At 46.2% G+C, this 23,293-nt stretch overlaps 4 protein-coding genes across 4 annotated transcripts; 3 read left to right on the plus strand and 1 right to left on the minus strand.

Moving 5' to 3' along the window:
- Positions 1–5,571: 5,571 nt before the first annotated feature.
- On the minus strand, positions 5,572–6,432 carry AKAW2_11912A (uncharacterized protein; the record flags this gene model as incomplete). The annotated part of the gene is made up of 2 exons (XM_041684449.1): positions 5,572–5,640; positions 5,692–6,432. The coding sequence occupies 2 exons, from the start codon at positions 6,430–6,432 to the stop codon at positions 5,572–5,574; spliced, it is 810 nt and encodes a 269-aa protein (XP_041538632.1).
- Positions 6,433–7,262: 830 nt separating this feature from the next.
- AKAW2_11913S (uncharacterized protein) lies at positions 7,263–9,269 on the plus strand (the record flags this gene model as incomplete). The annotated part of the gene is made up of 1 exon (XM_041684450.1): positions 7,263–9,269. One exon carries the CDS (start codon positions 7,263–7,265, stop codon positions 9,267–9,269), a length of 2,007 nt encoding a protein of 668 aa, XP_041538633.1.
- A 1,633-nt stretch (positions 9,270–10,902) lies between these two features.
- On the plus strand, positions 10,903–11,422 carry AKAW2_11914S (uncharacterized protein; the record flags this gene model as incomplete). Its single annotated transcript, XM_041684451.1, has 2 exons — positions 10,903–10,965; positions 11,096–11,422. 2 exons carry the CDS (start codon positions 10,903–10,905, stop codon positions 11,420–11,422), a joined length of 390 nt encoding a protein of 129 aa, XP_041538634.1.
- A 331-nt stretch (positions 11,423–11,753) lies between these two features.
- AKAW2_11915S (uncharacterized protein) lies at positions 11,754–12,350 on the plus strand (the record flags this gene model as incomplete). The annotated part of the gene is made up of 4 exons (XM_041684452.1): positions 11,754–11,760; positions 11,830–11,837; positions 11,995–12,072; positions 12,129–12,350. 4 exons carry the CDS (start codon positions 11,754–11,756, stop codon positions 12,348–12,350), a joined length of 315 nt encoding a protein of 104 aa, XP_041538635.1.
- Between the last annotated feature and the right edge of the window lie 10,943 nt (positions 12,351–23,293).

Genomic DNA, 23,293 nt, shown 5'->3' on the forward strand with positions numbered 1-23,293 from the left:
TTTCGTAGCTCTTTCCCTCTCTCTGTCCAGTTCTGCCTTGGCTTCTAAGTAGAGAGCCTTGTAATCCATTGAACCCTCACAATCCATATTTCATACGAAGGTGAATGTGAGATTGATCAGAATGGTATCAGCTCAGTAGGGTGAGGTGGATGGTTATTGAAGGTTTGACTACCAAAAATTTTGAAGGGGGGGCGAAGGGTGGTATTTGTAGATGCAATCATTGAGATTGTTTTGCAAGAAAGTGAGCGCTGCTTGAATAGCGGGGAAGTCCGCATGGAGTTCGGGATCCATGTATAATTGAATTTAAGCATAGATCCTGCAGTGCTTTATAGGAATCTTGGCAGAATGAGACGAACAGTAGAGACTAGATTACATCACTATTTAAAGAATCAGTAGCATCCATAGCTCTTTCTGCTAGATGGTAAGAGCAAGCATACTGATTGACATGGCTGTAACAATCATCACTCATGTGAACACACATCTACTATCCTGGCTTTGTATTCACGGATTTCTGCTTCAATCATCCGATGCGCTTTTCACTGTCGAATGACAGAAAACAAAGCATTTTCATGACTTCAATTTCTATCCATCAATAATCTCATGTTACAAAGCTGCATTAATGTTGGGGGTTTTGTTGGCATGTCTGTATGGCGGCGCTCGTTCCTGCTCCAGTTAATCAAGCAACAGAATTAGGAATACCAACTGTCAAGGCGATGTCAAGCAGATCCTGACTGACAATGTGGCTCAGTTCCCGGGCTGTGAAACCTGGATTGGTGCTCTCTGTTCTCCCGACAGTCCGGCTGAAGGTGAAGGTGGTGATGATGGTGATATTTTTGATTGATTGATGATTGCCTCAAACTATTATTAGATGTAGTTCCACCCCATCAGACCTCGGTTTAACTTAGTTATCAGTACTTATTATTCTATCGTACTTCATGAACTCTTCGAAGGATTTGATAGTAGCTTATCTTGATTAGATTCTATCTACGCCTAAAATAGTTGGACTAGAGCGACTATCATACCGACATAGCAGGGATCTGTGCATTCTCCTTCAATAGGGTCAAAAGGCAAGTCTATCGGCATCTGCCGCTCTAGAAAAAATCTGTAATATAAACGACCTCACTAATTCACGGCAACTTCCAATGGCTAATTAGCAATAGCATAGTGGAGTGAAATTTACCAGTGTAATGAACGGCAAGTGAAGCCTCCAGAAACTTATAAGTTCTCCATCATTCCCAATGTAGGATATTTCTTCAGGACAGACATAGTATTCACAGTAGCAGGCATTTCTCTGCTATGGGGCTTGTTATTCCTCATGTGAATTACCCATGTTTGAATTGAGTTTTTAGTGGCCTTAGAACATGTATATGAAAACTCTAGACCTCCGCAGTCTCCCTTCAGTGCCTTTTCCTCGGGCTATATGCCATCTTCCTTCCAAGCTTTTCAACAGATCTGCGGCCTCGTCGGGATTCCTTTCGTTGGAATGGGTCACTGTCGAACGCCTTACTCAAATAGCCCCAACTCATTCACCAATAGTGACGAAAATGGCTACATAGGCAGGGTACACCATCAAGTCCGGGGAGGTCCCGAGACGAGCAGCCAGCATTTCATGATGAATCTGACTTCGTCTTCGGAATTTTGTGTTGTTATCTATATAATATTATGCAACGAAGAAGCTTCATTGTCGCTAGGCCCGAGTCTGAAGGAAGACAGCCAGATTTGGGCACAAAGCTAGTTTGATCGCTAATTTGCCAAGGGTCAGAATCACTGACCAACAAAAAAGGGCATCATCGCTAACCATAATGATTCCTGGGGTCCGTGCAGTGATGCTACGTGTCCAGAAGCTTCACCTTCGGCACACAGACATTCCAGTATCACCTGGAAAGTAGGCACCACTGGGCTGAGAATACTCTCCACAGAAAGGGGGAGGTGTTTGGTGACCCTGCACCTGATCTATGACCAGATGAGCCTTGGTTGGTTCTTAATAGCTGAAAGCCATTATAATTACTATCAATTATTTACCTTTATCATGGTCTCGACTGAATTCCTCGATGTCTTCAAGCAATTATCCCGGAGTGGGGATCTGAAAGTGGAGTGAAAAGTTCCATCTCGGTTCTGGCATTTCCACATAGCGAGAATGACATGAACATGTCTAACATTCAGTATGAATAGCCCCTATGCTGGGCAACTTTGTGAGCAGTCCCTCTACTACGGACTACTGCATTCAGCGTAAACGCTCTTCACTCGGTTGGAACAAGTCCTCCTAGGAGATGCGCTCCTTCAATTAAGCCATGTCAGTTCTGCTGTCAACACTGCAAGCTTCTTTGGGCTGTTCTCGACTATGTTGCTTCTGTCATATCTGGCTGTGGAGGGCGTGGGCCGCCGACCCAGGACTTCAGTGTGAGAAGGCGCAAAAAGAGCGCAATGAAACTCAACAAGGTGCTATTATCACTGAACACATTGAGGCACGCCAGAGCCAGGCAGCGGACTTATCACATATAAACGTTGCATTCCCTCTGACGGAGCCTTGCTCAATCTCCGTCTTTTCAATACGGTAGGTACCTCACTCTCGCCTGCTTCAATGCATGGACACTAGGATTTACTTATGTGACGTGGCAAGGAGCTCCGGGGGCCAGTAAGCAACAAGCTGTTGCTAACGCTGTTATTACGCCTGGTCGGTCGTCCCTTATGATGAGATCTTTTCTCACAAATGCTTCAACAAAACTATCAAGTGGAAAGCAATGCAGAACTCACGCTTTTCCAACAAAGTCAGCATGGCGCAAGAAATACAAAATAGAAAAATACCATGTACACGTAATAAGAGATGTGGCTGCTGTCTATTGCACCATGGTGTGGGATGAATGCAGCTTGTCTCTTGAGCAGAAGCATGGCGATGAAGAGAATGCGATTCAGGCACTCAAAGGATCTGTCTGGGGCAATTCTGAGGCACCAATCTGGATTTTGTAATCAGGCGCGCTCTTGATTGCCCGTGAAAGTGTTCCCTGGCTCTCTCCTTATATACGACAGAGGACTGGCTGCAGGATGCTAGCCATGGGCAAGCCTTGGAAATTTAAAATCTCCTAATGCTCTTCGACATGGCCATTACTTCTTAATAGTATCTTGCATCAAAACCCACCTTCCAAAATCGATTTAAATTGGCCAAACCTACAGTGGCTCACTGCTAATCTAGATATAAATAAAGAATCTTGTCTCGTCAACGACTGGGACATCGAACAGTTTGTGCATCTCGTATGGTTGATCCATTACTTCCAGAACCAAGTGTTTTGCTTGTTCACGCAGAGCGTATCACGCGCAAGCCCTCCATTATATCTTAGTCATACGAGCTCAAATATTTGAAGAAGGGCAACTATAGTGTCAATCGGCAAACCGAGGCACACATAGTGCCATCGCAAAACTGAGACCTGCATTCAAATGGCCAACGCAGGATCGTGCCATTATAACATTATAGAAGATGTGACTATAGCCAGAATTGTGCAAGAGGAACAAAGACAATCATATTACCGACGACGCTGGGCCGCAGAGAGCTTCTTCTTCATTTTCTTCGCCTTTTCCTTCCTTTCCAATTCTACCTTCAAACCCTTAACTGGAGCCTTTATCCTCCTTGTGGAACCTAATCAACTATTCCGGATTATTCAATAACTCTGTTATTATATGAACACTCAGAATGAATCTCTGGCAAGATGCTTGGAGCCCCTTGAACCCTTCCCTGCAGCACAGCCTGGATAAGGTCTCAAACAACCAGAGAGAACAACAGTCTGTGACTGCTACCCCAACCAGAGGCAACAACAGAGAAAAAAGCGTTACATGCCACAGCAACGAAGGATCTTTCTCCACGTTCAACAACCGAGTTCACATATGATTAGATGTTGCATCTATTATCACCTGAGCAACGCAGTCTCAGTGGATTAGATTTGGTCTTATTGCTACAACATCTCCAATTCTGAAACTGTCCAGTACCCGAAATAGTCATCAGACAGCTCCAATCTTTGATCAACTCTCTGAACGCCACCGCGACAGTTATGGAACACGTCAATCTGGAGCCTAGAGACAGAAACGTTGCAAGCTGATCATCATTCCAAGTACGCTACAGGGTTTGCATCTATCTACAAAGTACTTTCTTATCGACATATGCTGCATGGTGCCTATCTCGCACACACACGACGCGATCTTCCATTACTCTCCCGAACGCCTAGCATACCTCTTCGGGAGGTGCTTCCACGCTCGCTGCAACATCTCTATATTGATGAGTGCTTGATCCAGTCCTCGTGGGCCTTGTGCTGTGAACTCGAAAACCTGGTGGTACACCTTTCGGAGACCGTCCCTGTGCTCAAGACGCTGTTCCTCTCTTTCTGATCAAAGACATCCAGGCGATAAACTTCGGTGATACTCTACCCAAGACAATCCTCAAATGGTGCTGTCCAAAGCATGACTGACAGTACACATTTTCGTGGTTTTCTGTTATCCATCGAAAATGATATGTTGCAGAAGTCCTCACTAAACGCGAGACGAAGCTACCATGGGGAAGAAAGTGACGAAGAAAGCAGCAACGTTAATTAATCGAGAAAACATTGAAGGGCAGATTAGAGAAACGTGTCAAGACTTGGAAACTACATACACAAATTGGGTGATTTTCTTCCGTATGGGAGAGAACACGCCCACCCGAGAAGATGGTTTGATTGGAAGCGAACGAGGAATAGAAACCATCAATGCATCGTTTCATTCAATAGCTTATGAGCCCGGATGGGATTTACTATCTGTTCTGCCTCAGCTAGGTGGGAAATCTTCGGAACACAGCGCAGACTCTTTTTCAGTACTTTTCATGAAGGATAATTCTTCAAGAATCTTGGAATCCACTCAACAGGTTATGAGCCCGATGCCTGTGTCTCGAATATCTCATCAGCAAAGGATGACTTCAAACCAGAATAACAAACAGCTATTTCACTTCTCGTGAATAGAGTACAATCTGGAACTGCCACTACCATCTTCAGGGGCGAAGAGCCATAATATCATCTAAGCAAACACTCTGCTGGTAAATAGGAAGGCAGGAAAGGAAAGAACTGAAAGCGTAATCCCTTACAGGAAGATCCTGTACAGAAGACACCAGTCATCAGAACTATATTGAACTTTTGATGATCTTAAAGAATGCTCACACCCCCAGCCTGAGTGCTCTTATACCGCTCTATTCCTCGAACCAAGCTTTGAGGAAGGAAGTGTCCATATCAGTCTTCCGAAACTGCATACATTGATCTAGCCTCAGAGACATCCTATGACGGGCGAAGAGGTGTATGATGGGCCTCAATTGTGACTGAGGCGAGGGTATAATCTCTCCTAATGAATTATTGATACTGGATTTCTGATCTTGGGGTCTATATGTGTGTGGGAGCAAAAGCGTTCTCATTGAATACTACATCAATATTATCATCATATCTCAATACAACGGTTAGGGGCGGTTTCAAGTGTTTGTATATAATCCATCAATATCTCAAGGCGCGCGTTGATGGTTGGAGACCACGAAGACAAAGATAGCAAGATATCAGATATTGCCAAAGATTAGAGTTTTGAAGATGCTCCTTCCACATCAAACTCAGTTGTGCAAAGTAAGAATGTGTCCTTCAGAGCCTGTAATACATCAGCACCTGTAGCCCCTTAACTACCAGACACTAAACTTACCGACAATCGATATTTTTCGTTGATCTCCTGGTAGTCCTCCCCAGCAAGCATATCACAGAAGTGGCGGATAGAAGGATAATGCACGATAGATATCTCATTCCACCAATCCTCCTCCTTTCTCTCCCAGTTTCCTCTCGAGTCCACAGCATTCGCAGTTCCAGACTTTGGCTTTACCACGTTACCCACTATCTTTGCATCCCCGCCTCTCTTTCCAGCCACAGGAATGAAAGACTGCCCATACTGGTAGTAGCTCTTCTTCCCATTCGGGTGGTTGAAGTGAAGCAGATTGAGCATCGTTACAGGCCCCGAATGCTGAGGTGTAAGCTTATCCATAAAGTTAAGGAGATCGGGTGAGAGTTCCAGGCTTTGGGAGGTCGGTTTGCTGCGTGCCTGGTCTAAGGATCCAGTCAATGGGACGGATGAAGCAGTGCGCTTAAGGGACTCGTCTCGTGAGGCGTAGGTGGCGAGTAATTTGGAAGGTATTCCCACTGTTACATGGTACTGGGTCTTTATTTGAGATTGAAGAGTAGAGGGGATCGGAGGTGAATCCGAAGGCGGTTGGATGAGAACGAGAAGATCCCAAGGCGTCTTGGTTAGAATGTCCTGGTCGAGGACTGTGGGACGAATCACGGCATGTCGCGGTCTAGAGCTTACGATCACGGTACGAGAGGAGCGGAGGGAGTTGAGAAAGGTGCTTGTGTCGGTAGTGAGTGCAAGCAGATAGAGGGATGCGACTGGCATATTGGGCTGTGGGTCGTATATCGGCCAAACAAAGGAGTAAAGTGTTATCTATCTATAGGCAATTTTGAAATCACCGTAAATGCTGGTATCGACAGATGCAGTCTAGGCCGGAAAGCTGTCTTGTTTATTATCAGATCGACTTTGCAAGTAAAGACAAGGCGATACAAAGCATTATATTTAGGACATGGAGAGGAGAGACGCGGAGATGGCGGAGATGCCTCGGCTGTCGGTCCCCCCGCAGGTCACGTGGCACCCCACATTCCTGCATTTCTCCATTTGGATGGTTTTATTTGCAACCTGCAAAGCAACTTTATCTGTGACAGAAACCACTCGGGATGCCGATATCGGCAGTACTCTATACTTAAGGAGGCTTGTTACAACCTATCATCGGGGTTGTAAGCCACCTGGAAAAAACAAATCCCGCCATGCCGTCTCCGGATGGATCCTTTCAGAGAATTATGACGCAGCTGTGGGAGGTCCAACACGCTACGGCTCACTGGGGGAGCTAAAACGTCTTAGAAAGGCAGGTAGGAGAGACTCGAAGACTCTATGATGGCATGATTGGCAGTGAACAGGCGATGGAAGCATTGGAGCCATGCCGTGAAGAGGGTTCTTCTCCGGGATTCCAGCATCGGGTTGGCTTCTCCGAATGGCGGCGATGCGAATAGCCTAATTTCCTCCTCAACTTCCCCACATCTCCTCCAGTTTTGGCCGCGTGCGGAACAGACTTTATCCTCCACTACGATCGCGAAACAGGCAATTTTGAATTCGCATAAATACCTGGGGAGCCATGGTCTCTGTCGGCGTAGCAACCCATCTTCACTGGCACAATGAGGCGCCGTACGTTCATCGCCAGCCTGAGCTTGCTGTATAGCTGTGTACCAGCAGATGCCAGTCTCACTGTACTCTTCCAGAATGACGGCAACTGGACAACACATGCTGAAAAGCCCAGCGCACTCTTCGTCAACAATGCTTTGACCTACCAAAATGCGCAGGAAACCTGTGCGCAGTACAATGAATCACTTCTTAGCTGCAAAGACTATCCCGACTTCCATTATTCATTCACATACCAACAATATTTGAAGAACATTGGCTCAGATCAGCTCTTCTGGTCTTCTTGCAGCTCAGACCGTCCGACAACATGGAACGGCGAACTAGCCAATACTTCCTCGCCTGCTGGTCTTCCCTTCCTATGCTCCAACTCCGCCAAGTTCGTCAAGCAAGTGGATACCGATTATTCTGACTTCCCAAGAGTCAATGCTAGCGCCAATGGCGTCACCTTCGAGGGTCTGCGCGACCATATGGCATTCCGCTTCATGGGAATCCCCTTCGCCCAGCCTCCCGTGGGAGAGCTTCGCTTTAAATATGCCCAAGAATGGGCTAAGAGCTCTTACGTCAACGCCACCAGATACGGCCCTGCATGTATCCAATCTGGCTGGTATGACGGAAACAGCTACGGCCTCAACCCCTGGGGAAATAGTGAGGACTGCTTGCACTTGAACGTCTACACCCCTTCTCTTCCGTCAGCCAAAGACGAAACAAATTCCTACAGGCCAGTTATGCTCTGGATCCACGGAGGTGGCGAGACTTCAGGAACCGGTGCCGACTCCACCTTCGACGGCGATAGCTTCGTCAGCCGCAACGACGTCGTTCTAGTCACCATAAACTACCGGGTCAACATCTTCGGCTATCTGAGCCTCGATGACTCTACCATTCCCGGGAACGCTCAACTCACTGACAAGATTGAGGCGCTCAAATGGGTCCAGAAATACATCCGAGCCTTTGGCGGAGACCCCAACAACGTGACCATCTTCGGTCAATCCGCCGGTGCTTCGTCCGTCATTGATCTACTCACTACCCCCAAAGCCAACGGCCTTTTCCAAAACGCCATCGCCCAGTCCATCGCCGGCCACGTCGAGACCTCCAACGCTTCAGCTGCCGCTATTCTCCCTTACATTCAGCCCCTCTGCAATAACACTACGGGAACTCAGCGCCTCAAGTTCCTGCAATCCCTCCCTGCTGAAACTCTCCTGAACATCAGCTCCTACGTAACCTGGGACACCGTCATCGACAACCGCTACATCTTCGACTACCCACTCACCCAGATCGCTAAAGGCGAGATCAACAAGGTCAATTTCATTACCGGCTTCATGCCCGAGGAGGCACAATCCATCCTCCAAACCACTATCTCCCCCAACGCCACAAACTTCACCACCACCCTCCAAACCCTCGTCAGCAGCGGCTCCATCACAAAGTCCGAAGAAAAGGCCGTGCTCTCCTCTGACCTCTGGAGGAACTACTCCACTCCCTACAATGCAACCATCCACGTTGACTCGCCCGCCAGCATGACCTGCTACTCCAAGGAATTTGCCTCCGTAGGCGCAGCATCCCACGCATACAAAAGTCTCTACGTGTACCTGCACCAGCGCGCCTACGGTCTAAACTACTATGACTGGTATGATCTCTGCACGTACCCCGTTGGCAAGCCCGACACACCTTACTACAAATGTCACTCTGGGGATTTGTATGAGGTGTTTGGCACATACTATTTGTTTGATTTGCCGGTCCGTGCGCCAGAGGATATCTATTATACGAATATGGTGCAGGATATGTGGGCAGCGTTTGCCAGACGCGGAGATCCGAATGTTGACGAGGGGTATCTTCGTGCAAGGGGGTACTTCAGCAGCCTGAAGTTGATGGAGAGGTGGCAGTGGGATGAGTTCACGGAGGGACGTGGAAGCAAGAACGTGGCTAATCTGCAGTATCCTGCGCCATTCTACTCTGGATTGCCGTATATGGAAGAATGTGCTGTTTTGGGCCTGGAGCATACCAACTAGAGAGCTAGAATGTATTATGCGAGATATATAATCGAGACAATCACTATAGCTAGTAGACGTTGTTTCTCCATACAAACCTCGAACGATGCAACACGGCAATGCTCTGGTGGCAAGTCAGTAACCCTCACTGCAACGGCCAGCTACGCCATTTCATAGGCCAGATCTTTTCTTCTCGATCCGACGGCCAAATGGACTCGAAGGTCTCCAAATCCATACTCCGCATCGTCTCGCCCCGTTTGGAATTTGGGTAGAAACAATTAGTTTTGGGGGGATTGAGTATTCTTACTCCTTCCAGATTCAGAGTAAGTCTTTCTCTGACTGATGCTTGTGCGCAGCTTCCGCTTGGGAATAGTAGCAGCATCAAAAGACCTCCAATTCTCAAATTCAACTGAAGATGACTTCATCCCATTCATCGACATCACCGAAGATATTGGCGTATTCATTACGCCCTGATCTCAGCTTCCCTAGACTATTCACAGAACCATGCTCTCATTGAAGCCGCTCAGGCATTCCCCATCAATATTCCTTGCCTAGATAGTCAATTTTCACTAGCTTGCTATCACCGTCGCATCCAGTGACCCTCGTTCTCCAGGTATAAATATCTCTCTCATTTCTGACTTTGATCTCTTTCTTCCTCCCATCTCAGACCTTCTCTTATACTTCAATCTTGTCTCTTTCGATCAAGAACTTAGAAGAACAAATAAAAATGAAAATCAAGATCCATAAAATTTTATGTACATACAATCAATAGCATATAGCGAGCCTTGCCCTAATATTGATTGAGGGCTTAGTCTAAAGACTGAGCCTTCGGGCACCAACTATATAGTGGCAGATAGCAATATTCAAACAGGTAAGCGTTCCACGCATGCAGTCTAATTGTCTTCTTCGACCTCCTATATTAGCGGGAGTGGTTGTCTGATCGTTTTCTTTGTTTCTTTTCCCCCCTCCTTTTCCTATTCTGTTTGGCATAATGCTGTTCGAGTCCATCAATCGAGCACACGTTATGCGTGCACAACCTAAATATCAATGACATACCAATAGCTAACGCCATAAAAGTACATAGATTTGCCCTACTTTATGCTGTTAAATCCAGCATCTTGGGTTTACTATACCCTTAGAAAGGAAACGAAATTTTAAACGGAATTAGAAAAAAGATTCTTGATAAAATCGAGCAGTACGCACACTTTTTCACTGACAAATCGAAGAGTACATAGCCTTACAATTTACAGTGGCCAAATATGGCACTAAGCAAGAAAACTCTTTCGAATTTCGATGATCCTATTAGGTTGTTCCCCCTAATTATCTAATTAGGGAAAGGCCTCTCTTGAGGATTTAATATTCAAGGTAAGTTCCTTCTAGTACTTAATGTACAACAACTACCATCTGGTGCTTCTGTGTTTGTGATGCATATTCTTGAGCCTTTTCTCATGTACTGTATGATATGAAATCCAAGTTTCGGTCATTCAACTTTAAGGAAATTTCTTCAGTGCAAATTAACTTCCCTTCTGACGTCTTGACTGTACACAGATAATGCTTACACATCGCAACCGCGATAATGATTTTTTTAAAACGTTGTTAAAAGGTAAGTCTGACAACTCAACTTCCAAAATGCACTCCTCTCGCAAAGCCCAAAATGCCAAAGAGGGTAAAGAACCAATCCAGCATCAATGACTACTTCAAGAGGAAACAGGATAAGGTCAGTGACCTTGGTCCAGCTATCTCTCTTCGAACAAACGTCACTGGGTCTGCGATCTGGGTTATGGTTCATATAGGCATAGCAGCGGCTGCAAAAACTATATTCGAAGGATACAGCTGATATGTGGTAGGTAAAGGTATATATATATGCATTGGAGGATGCCGGCGTAGTTATCCCAGAAAGGGTTCTACCCCCAACTAGTAAACTGACCGAAGGTCAGAAGTTACAGAAGGAGCTCCGTGAGGAGCTACAGAGACTGAAGTCACTGGAGCAAGAATACCGTGATCAGTACAATGAGAAGAAGGAAAGGTGGACTTCCACACGGAAGGTGTTGGTGGATGAACTCGCAGCTCTTGACCAGTCATACCAGACCGAAGTAGAGCCCGATGAGAAAGGGTTGAGTTATGATGATGCGAACTTAGAGGCTGTTGTTGCTGAACTCAAGAGCTTAGTTTGAAAGACTGATACCAACCTAGTTGACATAACAGCGAGCTTGCTATTATTAATATAAGACCAAGACTTCAGCAGCAAAAAGAAAAGTAAGAAAGTAAGAAAGAAAGAAAGTAAGAAAGAACAAAGTGTTCGAGACTGGATGTAGAGGCCACAAAAGGCAGGACATCAGGTGATGTGTCCACAGTGCATCTTTGGCATCTCAATATTCCGTCTCTTCCGTCTCGGCTACCATCTCCATCATCCTCATTACCTCCACCATCACCACCATCACTACTACCACCACTACTACCACTACTACTACCACTACTACTACCACTACTACTACCACTACTACCATGCCCGGTAAGTACCACCTCTGACAATTGCGCATCAATATACACCTATCAACCCATACTTACTGTGTTCTTTTAGCCAACGAAGTGAGTATACTCTCAAATACTTTATATCACTTATTACCTCGCGTCCCCTCGTCAACAACAGCATTCAATCGAATAGTATACAACACCTCACACTATCATCACAATCTAGCTCATATGTGTTATACTTGCTCCTGATACTAACTAAGGTTTATTGTAGGAGCAGCAGCAGCAGCAGCAGCAGCAGCAGCAGCAACAGCAAGAGCAGCAACAGACCGGGCCGGGGCCCGCCGAAACTGTTAGTACCAGATACCATTGTTTTTATTATGATAGTATCTAATGATATACACATAGACCCCGGAGGAGGCCGCCGCGAAGGCGCAGAGGCGGCGAGAGCTGATGGAGGAGTTTTTTCGCCTGGAGGACGAGTATATAGACCATCTCCTAAATATCGAGGAGAAACAGCGGCGCTGGAATGAGCGGAGGGAGGTGCTGGTGAACGCTCTCGCGGCCGTTGACGAGTACATGCGCCTCATGGAGGAAAATGCGTGGGAGGACGATACTGAAGACGCCTGAGAATGAGAACTTTTCTTTTTTTTTTCTTCTTTCTATAAATATACTTCATTACTTCCTGAGTAGATGTAGTCCGCCACATCCCCGTACTAACTACGAAGCCTGTAAGAATGCCCCACTGGTGTGCATGACATCCTTCGCCAGTATGGACTCGCTGCAGGAAGGGAATCAAGCGACCCTAAAATACCAGTAGAGACCTAGAAGGATGGCTGTTAAAAGAATGATCCCAAGGCAGATACATTACCACTTTCTACCGAGTACACATTTAGCGCAGGGAGGCCTTACTCTATAGGATTGGCGGTTGCCGTGGCCGGTTGGCCTTAAAACCTCGCTTTCCAAGTAGCCAGTGTCTTCCCCGGACACTATTATCTTGTCCTCTACGGTGTCTTTTTCTAGGCTGATCCTATCTCTCTCTCTCCCTCCCCCTTCCTTAAAGCTCGCTTATTTCCGTCAGCACCTCATCTACCCTTCGCTAGGAGATCACCTCATATTATCACGAGTCGATGAACCGCGAGCCTCTCTGTTCCCATCCGCGTTAGTTCGATGATAATCGGCGACTCTTCAAAGATCCGTACCCATTTTAGACCCAGTCGCTGACCTCTTGCTTTTCTTTAGTGCCATCCCCCATTATCCGAGGCTCTCAGTCTCCACGAATCACGTCAATTATCCACGAGAAAGAACTCATCAACATCTGCTACCTGCCTCCACCTGGCATCCCTCTCCATACCACTCCCTCTTCACACCACTCGCTTCTCATACAACGATGCGAACTACATCATCTCAAGAATACCACTCGTCATAACCAACCCCCGTAGCAGGTTCCAGCCCATAATACACAGCAAACAACCAGCCAGCTAGTCCTACCATGCATAACAACCATACTAGCGAGGCTAGTACATATAAACCAGGAGGAGAATCACGATTGAAGTTGAATCATTGTCCAAGAAACGTGTCAGTGCTAATGTTGTTGCAATTCCTTCCAGTAAGCCTTCCTACATTTTGATATCGAGCACTAGAGTTCAGAGTCTCCCGCCAGCGCTGATCTTTGGATCTAGTTCAAGTATTAGGTCGAGCTTTTGTTCCCAAAGCATCAGTCAATACTAAGCGCCTCCGACTCATACTGTACGATATGACTTTATAAGGCTCCATGCAAGGCGCGGTCCATAGACGGGTAGTTGGATCAGGTGTCGACTATTAGCCAGCAGCTTTGTCGGGTTCTCGCTGATATTGAAATGCGTGTTAGACACTGCATCAGTGTCTGCTAGATAAACCATGCCGACTTATTCTTGTCTATGTCAGTACCCCAGGTAACCGTGTTACGCATGTGCTTTTGGTTGCTTCTTCAAAGCGCCGGTGGTTCGATACGGACCATTGGACTAGAAAGCTGGCAAGCAAGTCTACATTGATCTTGTAGATGTCCCTCCGTCCGGCTTTAGGACTCGTACTCTTGCTATAATGATGCTTTCTGACAGCTAGGTCATTTGTAATATTCTAAGACTTATTCTCACAAGAAGTCCGATTTTGTGCTTTAGAGGCTGGGAAGACTATGTCATATTGGCTTGCTGCTCAATGGTATGCGCGTCCTTGGCTGCTGATAGTAAAGAAGATGAGTGCAATACAACAAGTCTTGTCTGGTCGCCGACGAGCGGTTTGGCGGCAGCCACGAGTCTTAAGTTTAAACATATGTCCACTTCAGCGCAACATATCATTCGCTTGCTGCTTCCTGCTTCGTGAAGCCATTGCTGTAGTTTCTCAAACAATCATATACCCGTAGCCCAGCCTCTCTGCATCCCCTCATGGTCCAATATGCCTTTTCGCCACTCCCAGTAGCTTTCGGTATGGTCGTGTTGTGGGACAATGTATCAGCGTGGTCCCGTTGGGGCCTTCTCACGTCTTGTTCTATGTACATCTTGGCGATACAAGTGGTTGTTCACCCCATAGACTGCATAAACGCTTTCTCATCTTAACACATCCCTTACACGTCAATAATACCGGCCCGTTTAGAGGGTCCATGTTCTCTAGATTGCTCAAGACTGATCAACTTTGATTAGCACGAGGAACTTCCACAAACGAGCCACGGGTGTAAGTCACTAACATTGCTCCTTTCCCATTTCCAACCTGCACTTGGCACGCCTATTAAAAGCTGACACAAGCGCCGGGTTTGAAGATGAAAAAGGTGTCACCGTGGAAGGTTCATGTGTTAGCTCAAGGTCTCGACTGTAATCTAAATGAGAATTTGCGGGCAAGACAGTGATGCTTTGAGGGTGAGAGTAGCGAGAATTGGGGTTAATTCATACATTGAGTGGATCATACCTACAATAGCCAGCATTACATTTCAGTGCTCATCTTGGTCTCGCTTCTTGGCGATCAACACCGGACACCGCGTGAAGGTGTGAGCATGTGGCTGGGCCACATCGTCCGGCTACTGCACCATAGCCGCACCCTATGATGCAGTACCAGGTTGGCAGATGCCTTCCTGGAGGGTGATGCGTATGCCTTGCATACACTTCAATGACACTCTATGTGTCAATGAAACCCCTTAAAGAAGTCCCTTTCTACCATCACAACAGTGGCAGACGGGTTCATGGGAAACTTCCCACGTAAACTTCGATATTTGCGGTCGGAGTCTCTTGCTTCTAACAATGAGTGCAATATCACGACCGGCCGTCACCTCAGTTCTCCTTGATCTGGCTCCGGCTTTAACGAGACGGTGTAGTGGGCACGCGATGTCTCTTATCCTCGATGTAATGACAATCACACCGAGGACACATTGTTGTGGCCGACTATGGGTTCACAAGATCTCCCGTCGTCAAGTCCTCAACAAGTCCACAGTTGCTATTGCTGCAAACTATGGGTGCTTTATCCTTGCGTAGTTGACGCATCCGATCCAGCCCTTGCGGCCCTGGATCATCAGTCGTCCGCATGGAGCCATTGTGGGTAAGCGTGTAAAACACTAAGTCCACCGGCAGCGCGGGTACCTTCAGAGGCGCCATATATTGGTGTCCTCTTCCGACCATAGCCTTTTGCTGTTTCTTGTTGAAACAGCAGACATGACACAAGAGTTTACCTGAGAAGAGGAACTAGAGCAATGCATGCGACTATTGCCCCATGCAAATGTTTCTGAGACTCGAGCTGTTCGCAACAAACTCAAACTGTTCGCAACAAGCCCAAACTGTGTTTGCAACAAGCCTAAGCTATGTGCAACAAGCTTTCATCAACTGAAACCACCCACGTCCTCTCCAGCATTCTTCCAGATTGCAAGGAGTTCTGCAATCTTGGCCGAATTCAGTTACAGGAAGGGCCCCTTTGTGCCAGTCAAGACTGTCATGGTTCGGCAGGTACCCGGCATAGTGCCTTTGGCAATTCCTGAATATCCAAGCGATGGTGTGATCCTACAGAGGTTTCACAGCGGGTATTGCCCAGGTGATCCATATCACCAGGGACAAAACCGCACCCGTCGCCATGAATAGGAGGTAGAGAGCCTCTAAGACTACTCCTCTCTCAAAGAACAATTTGAGGACCACCCTTGCGGCTTGTCAGTCGCCCTACGCAAACTTTGCGCAAAGTGACATTGACATTGACAGTGGATGGATCGCCAATGTGTAAGTGACTATCACTTTTTCGATCTTGGCATCACCATCGACATCGCCGGGGTTAAAGAGACTCTTCTCATCCCTGACGCTACCACTGTCATCGACTCCAAGCTATAGTGAATGCCGCTGGCATTCAAGCTTGTCGTTCGGTGACGACTTAGCATTGTGGACTCTGTCCAACTTGCTATTCTCACCCAGTATTCTGGGTCACTGACCCGGAACACTTTGGATGATGAAGCTGATATACACTGTATACTCAGCTCGTCGTCTAGTGACAAATTTAGCGTGCTGGACCCTTGGCCAGCCTGCTATTCTCATCCATGTTTCTGGGTCACTGACCCGGATACACTTTGGATGAGAAAGCTGATATACCTTGTATACCAAGCTCTCTGTCGTGTGATGAAACAGTGTGCTGGACCTCTTGGCCAGCCTGCAGTTCCAGATGAAACTCAATACACTTGTATCAAGCCGCCGTCTAGCGACGTATCATCCTGCTGGACACCTTGGACCAGCCTGCAGCACTGTTGAAGCTGACATACACAGTATATCAAGCTCTAGCGACGTATCATCCTGCTGGACCTCTTGGCCAGCCTGCATTTCCAGATGAAACTCAATACACATGTATCAAGCCGCCGTCTAGCGACGTATCATCCTGCTGGACACCTTGGCCCAGCTTGCAGTTCTTGATGAAGCTGACATACACTGTATATCAAGCTCGCCGTCTAACGACATATCAGCGTGCTGGACCTCTTGGCCAGCCCGCATTCTTATCCGGTCTTCTGGGTCACTGACCCGGAAGCGCCTTTGGATAAGAAACTTGATATACAACCAGTATATCAAGCTCTCAGTCATGTGATGAAGAAGTATGCTGGAAGCACTCCAGCTACTATCACCAACACTCGTCCATTCCATCGTCTGGGTCCTTGACCCGAAACAATTTCTTGGACGAAATGGCTGATATGCTTCAAACATAACGAACCCACCGTCTGGTACCACACGACAACATACTCGCCCAATTTGTGATCTGGTCTTCTAGCCCGGACACGTTATTTGGACGAGTGAAGTTGTACCCAAGGTACCCCGTGACCTTTGTCAAGTCGTCAGCGATAATATACTTCTTAGATTATATTGACTTGCCTTTTCTGCTGTTCTTCCAATATTTGGAACTCCCGAAGAGGAAAGAGGTCTGAGGTGGTGGACGGCTGATTCCATAATTGTTAGCCTAGGTCGCAGTATGCCAACAAGCAAAAAATAACACGCAAGATTGTCATAAAAGTGTTGCATTTCATTTTCCATCGGTGAGTTGAGGGGAAGGCAAACCCTGTGAAGCAAAGATACATAGTAAGAGAGTAGCAAAGAAGACTTACATTTTTTCTGGCTACTCCCAATGGAAGCAGCCCCTCAGCTAGTCATGATACCATGACTCGCCAGGCAAGATGATGGGGGAGGGGAGTACAGAAGGGAAGTACATAAGGGTAATGAGAGAGAGAAGGAGAGGTGAAGGAGAAGAGGAGAGAGTAGATGATGGGGGAGGGGAATACAGGAGGGTGATGAGAGAAAGAAGGAGAGGTGAAGGGGAAGAGGAGAGCGTGATGAAAGAGATGAGACGAAAGAAAAAATGGGATGAAGGAAAAGATGAGATGGAGGGGAAAATGAGATGGAGGTGGGGAACGAGGTGAGGTGAAGATGAGAGGAAACAAGCGAGCAAGAAGAGAAGAATCAAGGCCCAACACCCCGTGACCGCCCAAAAAAGACACCATTTCACGTCACTTAGAAATATATTGGCGGGGCAGCCACTGTGACTGTAATCGAACAGTATTGTCAGATGCATGGTACCATTGCCGTATCCTAAAGATACAAAGTATGGACAGCGAACTGTTTATCTAGTTGCTCGATGGTCGACTTTTCCGGCTGTCTCTTCCCCTACTGCATGCAATACGAAGAATAACACGCGCAGTAAAATAAGTTTGTCGTACTTCAGGCTGTGGTGTCCTGATATAACCTACTACATGCATCAAGAATATGTGAGATGTGCTATTTTTGTACTCACTACTGTCATTTGCGGCTTTGCGCAGTCATCTACCTCTGTATCTGTCTAAGCTCAACAAAAACTACATCACCTCCTCTGTAAGGCTCCTCCGTCTTCCCTTTTGGGGCACTCTGTCCCGTATTATGCGAGTTATGGCTCTGCATCGAGAGTGCAGAATGATTATGCTTGTCTCTATCGCTGAATTGTCCGTAGCCATGATGATATAGTAGCACAACTCGACATTTGAATCACCCGCTCTGCTGAGTGGGCAGCAATATATTATTTGGGTATCGAATCCCTCCTTGTGTCATCCTCATTGTCCTCAGTTCCCAATTATCCGACATATGAGGTCATTTCTCCCCAACCAAGGTTGTCTAATCCCCCATAGGCTACCCATATTCTGATTGTTTCTATTTGCACGGAACTCTTTCCAAGCATTCCTATTAGAATATCTGCAGTATAACAATCAACCTCTATATTCTTTGAGGCAAGTATGGTAAGCTCCTGAAAACTCCCAACCAACTATCCCGTCCATATTCGCATCGGGAGTCTTTGGAGGAGGCGCCTCTTCCATCTCCTCCGGAGGTTCCTGAGGAGGCTCAGGTCCTGATACGGGCAGTCGTTGGAGAGCTGATGGTTTCTGCTACCGCTTCGGTTGAAGTAGAGGGGCTAAGCTTGCGAGGTCTACCTGAGCGAGGCAGAGATTCTAGTTGTTGTAATTCTGAAAGTCTTCTTTTTTGCGATAAGTTGTTGAGTGCGAGACGCTAAACCATGGGCTAGTGTCACGATTTGCGCTGATTTCTGTTCCAAAAGACCTCAGTTTGGTGGTGTGGTGGAAGGTGGAAGGTGTTGGGTTTTTTTAGACGCGTGACGCGGGAGCGGAATGTCCTGAGACTTTTTGAGCAACTATTGTATGTCAAGGATAGAATTCTGTTCCACATAGTCTGAGGAAACGTATTAGAAATTGTGTCAAGAGCCATAGAAATATAGCTGACTGTTACCGTTCTTTTCGTCAATGATTATTCGTTCATGTGGAAGCTGTGGCCCTAATAACTCCACCTCCATCCCGGGTTGCTGGTCTTGTACCCGTCGTAAACCAGTAAGAAAGCTGCATACTCGGCCAACTTCTGTAACGCAATATTCATGTTATGTCAAGACGAAGAGTCAAATATATATGGAGTTAATCTGTTTAGATCTCAAGGGGTTGGGTGGTTGGTTGGTTGGAAGAGGTGTTGGTCAGAGACCACGCGGGAAGAAGAGGCGAAGGACCAGCTGACAGCTGCCTGGCTGCAGTGAATGTCTCAACATATTACGGCAGAGGTAATCGATCTTCACAGTTTTCTGGTCCTTCCCCAAGGCCTTTGAAAAGTATAAGAGAATTTCACCCCCAGCGCAGCATCAACGATAGGGAAGACTTCAGAGAACTTGGTCAGCGATGAAAATTCGGAAAGGACTCTTAAAAGGATCGACCACCCACCAGAGTTGATCTTGATATGACTGAAGTGTATTTCGGTTAATGTCTGCTTAGAGAGCGCCATGAGGACGAGATAACTGTAGCTCGGTGTGTTCTGAAAATGACTCGGCGTCACACCTCTAGACCATGCTGAGCTATGAGTTTTGGAATTAATGGGTCCGGTCAAAGCTCAAATATCTCACTGGAGCAGCTCATTTAGTTGAAGAAACATGTCGAAGCGCTATCTTCGAGACCAAGAACAACATATTGCGTCTATCCGGAGACTAGACGTAGAGATATGCTCACATACGGGCCCCTCAAACCACACGCTGTAGGAATAGGCTCAGACTGAAGTTGGCCTCGAAGTCGTCGCACTAGCAACAGCTCATCAGGATTATATAGTATGATGGCGAAAAGCAAAACAAAGTCATGCAGGAAACCGCCGCGTTGATGCTTTTCGACTTGTTTATCGCGTCGGAGTAAAGGTACAGGTGTGGGGAAACCACACGAAGGGGTTGTAGCTGGAAGCGAAATCACAACAAAGACATCTTGAGCGCTAGAAACACAGCAAAGATCTTGGAGTTTGCAGAGTGGAAAGCGTGAGTTTTTATGGCGAAAAGTAAACAGGTCATGCAGGAAACTGTCATACTGGTGCTTGCGACGGCGAGATGCGTTCCGTTGCTTGTTGTATTGGAGTAAGAGTAAAGGTATGAAAAAGCACACAAAGGGGTTGTAGACGAAAGCAAGATAACATAAAGGCTATCTTGAGCGCTACAAACACAACACAGTAAGGATTTTTCCAGGCACGACCTACAGCGGGAACCAAACGGAAGCAGAATAATGCAGCGAAAGTGTGTTGTATTGCTTTCTAGGAACGCGCAGCAGAGCGAGCGCGAAAAGGGGAGTGACTGCCTCAACAAAATTCTTATAAAGGTTCAAAGATAGAAAGCATGAACTAGAGGAAGTAGAAAAGTGACGGGAGGAAACTGCAGGTGTGACAATGACCAGCAAGGCTGATGCTGGGCCGGACTGCGTGATGGAACACCTCAAGCTCTTCTAGTCTCGCATTAATATCCCTAAGATAATTCAGGCCTGCAAGAACGCAAGTCTCTGGCTAAAACTAGTCTTCTTATACTGCTATTATAATAAATAAAATAATACTATATTAATAATAATAAAGTATATTATTAATATCTGAAAATACTACTTATTTAAGAATATTATTATTAAGATGGCTAATCTGGAGATCTACTACTTTTTTATTTTATTAACTGTAGATTTTAAAATCTTATTCTAGAGAAATCTTACTATCTTCAGCTACTAACTTAATATATTTATTATATTTACTGTCGCCTATCTTCCATAATTCTTTACGTGATTCTGTCTTTATCGTGGTAGAGCTCAAGCATAGAAGATCCTAATAATATTGTCCTCGGTAAGCCGCGGGTCGTCGTGTGTTAAATCGAAGTACTTGTGAGCATTGATCACGTCGCCATCAGTGTATTTGCTGTCGGCATAAGCCACTTGAAATGGCTTGGTCAATGGCGTCAGCATAGTAGCCCCCTCTAAGACTACCTATCGCCTTGAGGCATTTCAGGTATGTAGTAGTAGTAGTATTCATATGTTGTATCGATCCGCCGGTCCAGTGCATGAAGCCATCTGGAGGGCAGGCCCAGAAACTGCACCAGCTCTGGGCTGCCCTGCGCCTGCTCTTTGCGCCTCGATCCTTTCGAAGTAGCGAAGTATATCGGCCAAAACCTTTCCGGGACGGCAGGCGCACGATGAACCTGACTCCTCAAAAGAAAAAGGTTGGCTCATGTAGCTGTTGTCGATTCTCTGGAGGAGACGGGCCCATAGGGCGATAAAGATTGTTTGCGGCTCATGCAGAGCCATTCAACAGCATGCAGCTCTTTTTTGCATACCTGTCTTGCTGCTGTTGATATATTAGATATTTTTTCTATGTCAAATCGGACTTCAGTACAATATGTAGGACCATCCTCACCTTCAAAAAGGCAATGGGATGTCTGTTATCTTGGAGGTCGACTGCTTCAGTCGGTATGCTGTTGCAAAGGCAGTTTTAGGCCACTTTCCATAAAGCTATCGTTTAATGAAGACTGGCTATTGGGGAAGAATGATGCGTTAGCTTGTCTGAGTATTTGATGTGTGGGACGGGGAAGAGGTTCATCGGAACTTCTGTTGATTGTCTTACATGGACTTGTAAACACAAATAACACAAGGCAGGTGCTCAGGATGGTGGCTTCCATACTCAGCTCTATTCGACCAAGGTGGTTATTGCCGCATATAAATAAGCTTTCGTCAGAAGCATGACCTGATGCAGAGTGACCTCAAATGGAAGTCAAGCACTTCCTCGGGTACGTCGGTACAGTTAAGTGTCACGATCCCGCCTGGTGTGCTTCAGGAGTTATTCCGCTAGACTATCCAGTAAAAGACTAGAATTCTGAGTCAACAGACTCAGAACGCGCATCTCTTATAAGCTTCAATTCACTAAGTTCGTTGGTCATGTGACCAGTTGTCACAGTTAGTAGATAGTCTTACATCAGTAAAGTTCTACCATAGAATACTGAGTGTCTGTATACTTATGATAATTATTGAGTTTATAGATCACTGGTGTCTTCCATCCAACCTCATGTTTAAAATTCCTCGTCCTCCGGCTACTAGTAATTTGTAATCATCAAAGCCTAGTCTTCATTTCGCATGGCTATCAAACTCTATAAACACCCAGAAAATCGTAGCAAATCCTATCTTAACTTGTTCCCCCAACGACAGCCTTGTGGTTCGCCGGTTTATGAAGGGGGGTTGAATCTGAATTTTCCATGATCGAGGATTCTGGTATCTGAGGCAACCATCAAGGCCACCGGGGATGTGCTTGCTCGAAGTGAACACTCAACACAGTTGTAGTGACTGCCATGCGACTATCTTTCTAAGCGAAGTCAAGAGTTGCTCTTTTTGGAAGGCCACGGGGTGGCTTGTTTCCTCTCCTCTTCTTATCCCCATTTATATCATACTTTACACCAACTTGTCATCTCATTCTCCCATCTCTGCGAATATGGGGCACTCATGTCTAGGAATTGCAGTATAAATTACACAGTATGTTCCTTTCTACTTCTCATTTTCCCCCTCCAGTTCCTTATTACTTTAAGATCTCTCTACAAGTCCTTCTTTCCATATAAAGCAGCCCTCTAACACTTTAGCATTCTTCTGGTTTTAATCTCTTTATCTTCTATATTAAGTTCTCCACTATAGCCATTTGCATAATTAAGACTTTAATATTTACTCGTTAAAATATTTCGCAAACTGCCGCCTTCGGACAAGCCGTTGACGCCATTGACCAAGCCATTTCAAGTGGCTTATGCCTGAAGAGCCACGAACGAGGACAAGGTCTTCTGGATTACTGGCCTGGGAAGGTTGAGGACATAACCCTGAGGCACATACTTATACTCTGTTGCTAAGTGCACTATATTTGGGCATTGAAATTCCCTTCATGCACCCGCTCAATCAAGCATGAGCCATACTCCAGCAATCTGATAGTACTTGAGACATGGTATGGGTTTCCGCAAAACGAATATGCCTCAAGATATATCAGAAAGAAGCAACTGTTGTCATATCACTGTGGCATGTCTGGATTGGATGCAAGTGATGTGTCCTGTCCTTCTAGAATTATAAATATGGCAGTTGCCACTGATGGCGACGTGATCAATGCTTACAAGTACTTCGGTTTAACACACGACGATCCGCGGCGGACAATATCATTGGGTTCTACCACGATAAAGACAGAATCACGCACAGAATTATGGAAGATAGGCGACAGCAGGCATAGTAAGCACATTAAGTAGCAGCTGAAAATTGTGAG

The sequence above is a fragment of the Aspergillus luchuensis genome, chromosome 1, assembly GCF_016861625.1.
Source record: "Aspergillus luchuensis IFO 4308 DNA, chromosome 1, nearly complete sequence".
NCBI classification, from domain to species: domain Eukaryota; kingdom Fungi; phylum Ascomycota; class Eurotiomycetes; order Eurotiales; family Aspergillaceae; genus Aspergillus; species Aspergillus luchuensis.